Below are 8,367 nucleotides of genomic sequence, written 5' to 3'. Positions count from 1 at the left end.
TTTCAGACTCTTGTTATAGTCGTCTGGAGCAGTTGGAATAGTTAGTAAGGTTATAGACATGTTTGAGATTATTAGGTTGGTGTTGGAGTTATGCTTGAATTCTACTTAGTTGCATGCAAAGGTGTCGTACAGCTGCCCTCAACATGTTCTGCTGTGTCTTGTGATGTGTTGTGAGCTTGTAGATGTGTGTCTCTGTGTGTGTGTGTGTGTGTGTGTGTGTGTGTGTGTGGGGTGGGGGGGGGGGGGGGGGCAATGTGAACAGCACAAGTGCTACATTATAAATTAATGGATTGGGTCCCAAACACTGGAAAAGTGTTCCTTGTTTTGAGTGGTTTCATGTAATATTTTGATATATGGATTTTTGATATTCATGAGCTGTATGCCATACAAATCTAAATTGAAACTAATATTATAGTAATTCATATAAATATTATAATATAATATTTGAATATTCATATATTACGAAACCTGTAAAATGTATCGGACAACTACTGGGTTAATAATCATTTCTATAGTCATCTACCAGGGTTTATTTTTTCTTCCTATCGCCAAAATTAAAGTCTGGGTTTCCGAGGCTATACCAGGTGACCCTGCACCCTATTACAAAGCTATTATTTCTGGGCAAATAGAAAGGTTGCTTGCACTTTGTCTTGGACCCCCTATTAAATAGACCTGAGTTGCACTTGGTGCAATTCTTTTTCCAATCTACACCATATCTCTTGTCCCACATACAGTATTGGATCATTGGAACACAGTTTCTTTTTTTTTCTTTCTTTCTTTTTTTTCCCCCAAATAGTAACAGTTTTGGTCACACAAGGTTTCCACCTGACACTGAGGATTATGTGAACACCACAGCTGTTGATGCATGAGGACCAATCAAATGATGCCAGCAGTGAAGACGCCCTTGTGTGGAGTACATATAAAGACACAGAGACAGCAACACACACCTTCCAAGAAGACCCCAACACAACACCCACTGCCACAGAGACCACCTCAGGCTGACATGCTGCTGGTTGCTCAACTCCTATGCTTGCTGGGGCTGGTGCTAGGTAAAGGGAAAAGCTTTTAAAATGGTTCTTAAAATGTGTGTGTGTGTGTGTGTGTGTGTGTGTGTGTGTGTGTGTGTGTGTGTGTGTGTGTGTGTGTGTGTGTGTGTGTGTGTGTGTGTGTGTGTGTGTGTGTGTGTGTGTGTGTGTGTGTGCACGTGCGTACGTGCGTGCGCATAAACTTACTACCTACTCAGGCGCCCTATACACACAGTTGTGACAGCTATCGTGTCCGTGTAGTCAGAGATTGAGGGGAGAGGGGAGGATCCAATGCATTGTCAATGGAAGGTTGTTTGGTTTTTTGTCGTTGCCGTGTCTCTTGCTCAACCGAAGGCTGTCTTTTGGCCAAGAGACACGGCAACGACAAAAAAACAAACAACCTTGGACCTTCCCCACCCCCCCTCATTCTCAGACGATACGGAGAAGATGTTTCACGCATATGTGTGAGTCCGGCCTGAAGAACCATTTCATTTAGTGAATGGAAAGTTCTTGTTATTCAAAGAACCATGATTGTTCTGATGGCACTCTCAACCACTTAAACGTTATATATTTGTCTTAAAAGGTGATCATTTGTTTAAAATAGCAGATCTGCAAGCTCACAGTGTGTTGCATTTTGACACATTCTGAGCTTGTAGATCATCTATTTTCAACAAAGAGATTTGAAGAGGGGTGCATCCCATGAAGTATAGAGTAGAGCTATGCTTATGCTATCAATGTGAAGTATCAGTTTCCCTGGTTACTCTGAGTCTGAAGTATCAGTGTCAGTTCAATTTGTTGTGACCATTAGGTTATGAAAAGCTCCACCGGCTGTCTGTCTGTCTGTCCGTCACGTCACGTCACACTTTTGGCCCTACTCTTATACGGCACCGTTGCCCCTATCCATGCCAAACTTTGCACACACACTCCTTGGCTGCCAAAGCACAACCTCCGGCCCTGATTTATCACATGCCCCTCTTCTAGAGCCACCATGAGGTTGCTTTTTGCAGACAACATTAATGGACAATGCTCCTACAGACATACTTACAGGAAAATTTGTGTATACTGTACATGCGACCTGACGGTTGATTATCTCCCGATTAGGGAGTCTTACTGGTCACCTTTATTTTCTTGTGTGTGTAGGCACCGTGCACGCTGCTCCCTGGGCCGAGGTGAAACTAGAGCGTGGGTCCTGTCCGCCGTTCTGGTACAACTTCAAAGGGCGCTGCTACAAGTACGTGGCGTCACCTTTCTCCTGGGCCGAGGCAGAGCGGAACTGCCTGGGTCAAGACGCCAACCTGGTCTCCATCCACAGCCAGGAGGAGCAGGACTTCGTCCGAGGCCTCATCCAGAACTTTGACCCGCAGCAGAGATACACCTGGGTTGGCCTGAGCGACACTCAGTTGGAGCGTTTCTGGATCTGGTCTGACGGCTCCAGACTAGCGAGCTACACCGCCTGGTATAGCGGAGAGCCAAACGGTGGCACCAGTATAAACTGTGTGTCTATAGTCTATGGAACTAATTGGAATGACTGGGCATGTTCCATGTCTTTTCCTTCTGTGTGTGCACTGCGCACAGTCTGTCCCTGATCAGTGGTTTGCTGGCAGCCAGGCACGTGCACACATAGACATCAAAGGGGGCTTGAGCCCCTGCCCTTGGTGAAAGAAACGCAAATGCCCTCCTTTTCATGCCACACCTGAAGGCAGCATTCAAGAGAATTGCCTTGTCCAAACTCTGAGAGAGGGCGAGTGCCAAAGTCCGGCCGGTAACTCTCCTGAACTTGAATCTTATGTTGAAATCAAGAAATGTGTAGAAATCAAGCATCGAAAATAGCCTTCCTCCAAGCTTACAACGCGTCACAGCTGTGATCTTGGAGGTCGGCTATTTTCGACTTTTTCACCAAAAGGCCCTTTTAGAAATGTCAGCCCCTGCCTCTCTAACATTCTCTGCACGTCCCTGGTGGTTTGTCTGATTCAACCACTGACTTTGTACTCTACTATGGTCTCCATAATAAAAGTACACTAAATATATCCATGTGTTTTCTGGTTCAATCATTTCAGTGTTTCTCCATTGTGAAGAACATTCATAGACATTCATATGATAAACTCAAACGTATTATCAGCACTAAGTTGTGTCCTTGAGTCAAAGTGATAGATATTCCTGGTCAAATATTACTCAAGTAACAGGTGAAGGTTCCTCAGTCAAATTTGCACTTGAGTTTGTCATGAATAATAGCCAAAGAAATACTGATATATGAAAATGAATAAATAAATGTTATACTGATATATATTGGAAGAAAATATATTAAATGCATGTAATACTCATATAAAACAAAGACAAATAATAATAATAATATGATGGATAAAATAAATAAAGGTATACCTTTTCTGTAGGATGACTAGTCTAAAATTTACACAGAAAATCAGCCAAAATGGACAAACCTCATCAAAAAGGGGATAGTGTTTTCTGCAGGTGATTCAGTCCGAGTGTATCAAAGGGTGCGTTCGGAAATGTGCACCGGGTGTGTGCTCAGTGTAGTGAGTGCCTAAACCTAACCCTAATCCTAACCCTAACCTCAGTAAAACTATGCCTAAACCTAACCCTAACCCTAACCTTAACCTCAGTAAAACTATGCCTAAACCTAACCCTAACCACACCCGGTGCACATTTCCGAACGCACCCTTTGATACACTCGGACTGAATCACCAGCAGAAAACACTCTCCCCATCAAAAAGAAGATTGAGAGTAGGCCTATATAACAGCCATTTGAACAGCTTAATATAATATTAAAATAATGAAATCTTAATTTAAGTGTGTTGTACCTTGCTAATTAAGTGTGCCTGCTATGCAATAGCAAAACACTTATTGTAATCCGCCATACTTAATAATAATAATAATAATAATAATAATAATGATCCCACAAATTTCGGCACGTAATAAGTGCCGCACAATTTACGCCACCGCCGCAATATATACATCAAAACGTGCGGCTCGGCCGGGAATGGTGTGCTATTACTTTTCTTTCCGATCCGCGTTACCATTGCGACGTAATTCGCAAAAAACGACGCCAAAAAACCCCATTCACTTAGAATGGGGGAAATTTCGGCACGTAATAACTGCCGCACGATTTACGCCACCGCCGCAATATATCCATCAAAACGTGCGGCTCGGCCGGGAATGGTGTGCTATTACTTTTCTTTCCGATCCGCGTTACCATTGCGACGTAATTCGCAAAAAACGACGCCCAAAAACCCCATTGACTTAGAATGGGGGACTCCGAAAAAAAACCAGAAACTTTGGCGCCACATAACTCTGCCATTCTTTTGCCTAGCAACGTGATTTAAACTTTAAAATGCACACACAACTTTGGTCTTTTTCCGGCCAATAGGGATGATTGATTAAGCCCCGCCCCCTCTGTAACAGGAAGTGTCCTTCGCCAAACAGGAAGTGCCTCTATAACTCATGAACCGTTTGTCGTACAGACTCGCGGCTGGTGTCATTTTTCTCAATTTTTTTTTCCAAATTTTTTTTTTCTCAAATTTTTTTTCTCAAAATTTCTTTTTCTCAATTTTTTTTCTCAAATTTTTTTTTCTCAATTTTTTTTTCTCAAAATTTTTTTTTCTCAATTTTTTTTTCTCAAATTTTTTTTTCTCAAATTTTTTTTTCTAAAAATTTTTTTTTCTCAAATTTTTTTTCCCAAATTTTTTTTCTCAAATTTTTTTTCTCAAATTTTTTTTTCTCGAATTTTTTTTTCTCAATTTTTTTTTCTAAAAATTTTTTTTTTTCTCAAATTTTTTTTTTCTCAAATTTTATTTTTCTCAAATTTTTTTTTTATTTTTTTTTTCTCAAATTTTTTTTCTCACAATATTTTTTTTCTCACAATATTTTTTTTCTCAATTTTTTTTTTCTCAAAAATTTTTTTTTCTCAATTTTTTTTTTCAGGAAGTGCCCCTCACCAAACAGGAAGTGACCCGTTTTCTCGTGAACCGTTTGTCGTACAGACATGTGGGTGGTGTCATATGAAGAACAATAATGTTAAAGTTTATGCACAAAAATGCTAATGTTAATAACGCTAATGCTAACACCAACCGCTACACAAGGTTGCACAGACTTAGCGAGCTGCAGGCACACTTAAAATTTCTTAGAAATTTTCTTTTCTAGTTATACTTAATTAGCACGTATTTAAAAATATTATTAAGATAATATGACTACATTTTGTTTAAACTATTTGGGCAGTACCGCCGCAGCCCACTGGGAGGTGCTGTGAGACCCTCCAGTTGAACTAATTATGTACATCCATAGCTAGCTGAATTAATAAGATCTGTACAGAGGCTCAGATTTTGAAGTAGGCCTATAAGTGAAACTAGAATAATTGATCTTTATTTCATTATAGGCTGCTGTAGAAAATCAACGTGTGCCTGTTGTCTCTCCTATGGCACCACATCAACACAGCATTTTGGAATTGTGGACAAAATCCTATCCAACGACAACAATATATGAAATACCGGTAGGCCTATCATACGTTTTGGGGCTGAGAGGCTAAATCTCACATGGGGGTCCGTGTGGCTCAAATCAATGCCGAATAAATAATATAGGCTACCTTGATATGTTCAGGGTTGAAAACCTCTGATGTGAATGGAGTTTATGCATGGAGTCAGATTACTCCTCAGATGACTTTCTTTACATCCCAAAAGTGATCTAATTTTATTTATTTTGATGTGATAGACATCTGACTCAAAGTGGATACAATGCTGTCCTCTAGTGGTTAACAATATGCACAGCATGGACTGTGATCTGTGACTGAGTATTAAATAGCAAAGGCCTACAGCAAGCTCCTACTTTGCTGATTATTATGATTAGACAGTGTTTAATATATTAAACACAGTCTAATCATAATAATCAGCAAAATGTATACATTTTGCTGGTTATGATTATACTGTGTTTAATACATTATTTCTATTTTAAACTTGAATCTGCTGTTGAAGTACATATGCAATTTATGTATTAGATCATTTTGATAAAATCACAGAGTAATGTCGCCCTCTTGTGGTGGTGAGAAGTCTTGCAGTTTCCAAGTGTTTGATTGAAGAATTTATTAGCAGTTGGTAAAGAAGAAAATTTACAGTTTCATGACAGCACACATCACCGGTACAAGGTCAACTAAAAGGAGATCCTAGTAAGCTTTACGGCTTATTTACACAGGAACCACTGTATGCATCTCATTAACATTGAAAGACAGACGGATAGAACATAGTACTTTACATAGGATAACATCAATTTCAAAAGCAGAAAAGGTGGAGAAAAAAAGGGGGGGTGGAAACATGGGGGCTTAGTCTATTTACAAGTCTCGAGTAGCAGCCGCCTGAAGGTGACTTTTAGTATAGTCGGGGAGCCACAGGCCCAGAATTTGAGAGGACATGTGATGATTGTTATTTTTATTTTTTATTTGTTTCTATTAGTTTGGTTATTAACACAGAATGAGAGGCCTGCTCTGCTGGAAACATCGCAAAAAAAGTTATGGTCATTTGTATATTCACTGTCCCTTTGACTCATTTGAATTACCCTGCATTAATAATAAAAAATACAATAAGATATACTCTGTAGGCACACTATAATTCATATTGTTGTTAGATGTTTGATAATATATATTATATATGTATATTATAAATATATTTTAGAGCCTACATTTTGACAATTGAAATGAGACATTACACATAATGAGTACTTTTACTTTGGTATTATTATTATTATTATTATTATTATTTTAATTCTGGACTTTAACAGAGTATTTCTACATTGCAGTATAGTATTGATATTTTTACTTAATTTTCCCACCACTATCTATAGACTACTATAGCTAATAGTGAGGCGAGGCCTAGCGCCTCCCCATGTCCCCGCGCAAATATATCCAAATATATCTGTCAAATAAAAAAACTAGACTAAAATGTTAGGGGACTAGAGAAGAGATCCAGCAGAACAAAGTAAAGTCATTTTATGTTTGGTTGCACTCAGTTGTTGCGCTCTGAAGATAGCAGATCTACAGTACATGCTGCTCACTGTGAGCTTGTAGAACTCCACAAGTCCCTGTGGTCAGTGATAGTCCATGGGCCATACGAGTTGTCGGTATCAAAAAGGTGGCAAAGGTTACCATGCATTTTATAAAAGCTCTATATCTGTAGATTATATTTTGGTATGATAACCCTTCCTTAGACACAACTAAATTGGTGTTATCAGCCGCTAGATTTGTTGTCCCATTAACGTTACATTACAGGGAAAAAAAGCAAAAAATGAATCTGCTTTAAGTAGCATATGAGGGGTCAAACTATGGGGTTTTCATGATGCTGAATCCATTGCAATCATCTTTTTTGCACAAAAAACATTCCTTGGGCTAAAAACTGTCCCACAAGACTATGGTTTAGTGATGAAAAGTGATGAGTCATCACTTTTCACACTTTTGTGGGGGCCGTTTTAGCCCCACGGATGTTTTTCGTGCAAAACAGATGCTTGCAATGGATTCAGCATCATGAAAACCCCCTAGTTTGACCCCTCTCATGCTACTTAAAGCAGATTCATTTTTAGCTTTTTTTTCCTGTAATGTAAAGTTAATGGGACACCAACTCCAGCGGCTGATAACACCAATTTAGCTGTGTCTAAGAAAGGGTTATCATACCAAAATATAATCTACAGATATAGAGCTTTTCAAAAATGCATGGTAACCTTTGCCACCTTTTTGATACCGACAACTCGTATGGCCCATGGACTATGAGACATCACTGGGCTGAAAGACAAACAAGCTGACCTTTTCATCATGAACAGCCAAGAGAAAGGTGTGTGTGTGTGTGTGTGTGTGTGTGTGTGTGTGTGTGTGTGTGTGTGTGTGTGTGTGTGTGTGTGTGTGTGTGTGTGTGTGTGTGTGTGTGTGTGTGTGTGTGTGTGTGTGTGTGTGTTGTATGTGTGTTGTATGTGTGTGTTACTTTTTAGAGCAAATTTAGATTTTGTTTTAGTCAGTCTTTTGAGTAAAACCCCCTTTAGTTTAGTCATATTTTAATCATCTGAAAAGTTTTAGTCGACTAAAAATACGATTTTAGTCGACTAAAGCTACAGTTGAGTTTGTCGACTAAAATGTATTTTGGCGGGCCTTGATGGCATCGTAACGGCAGATTTTACTCTTGGTTTGCGTGCAGGTGTTGATAACTGGACTGGAGGGTGTTACGACTGATCTTTAGCTGGTCTAAAGCAGACTGAAGCTGCCCTTTCTGTTCAGTTGAAATCGGTCATTGTATCCGGACTGTAAGTCATAATGTTCTGACAGGTTGGTGTGGCTGAACTGTTACTTGTTGAAGAC

General features: G+C 39.5%; 1 protein-coding gene across 1 annotated transcript; it reads left to right on the top strand.

Moving 5' to 3' along the window:
- Positions 1 to 960: 960 nt before the first annotated feature.
- Positions 961 to 2,919, top strand: LOC308281667 (lactose-binding lectin l-2-like). Its single transcript, XM_080721900.1, has 2 exons — positions 961 to 1,049; positions 2,166 to 2,919. The coding sequence occupies exons 1-2, from the start codon at positions 1,004 to 1,006 to the stop codon at positions 2,609 to 2,611; spliced, it is 492 nt and encodes a 163-aa protein (XP_080578026.1). The 5' UTR covers positions 961 to 1,003; the 3' UTR covers positions 2,612 to 2,919.
- Positions 2,920 to 8,367: the final 5,448 nt, after the last annotated feature.

Source organism: Nannobrachium achirus (genome assembly GCF_963921795.1).
Source record: "Nannobrachium achirus genome assembly, chromosome: 3".
In the NCBI taxonomy this organism is placed as follows: Eukaryota; Metazoa; Chordata; class Actinopteri; order Myctophiformes; family Myctophidae; genus Nannobrachium; species Nannobrachium achirus.
Note: the sequence above shows the minus strand (reverse complement) of the source record. Positions and strands in the feature narration are given on the sequence as shown.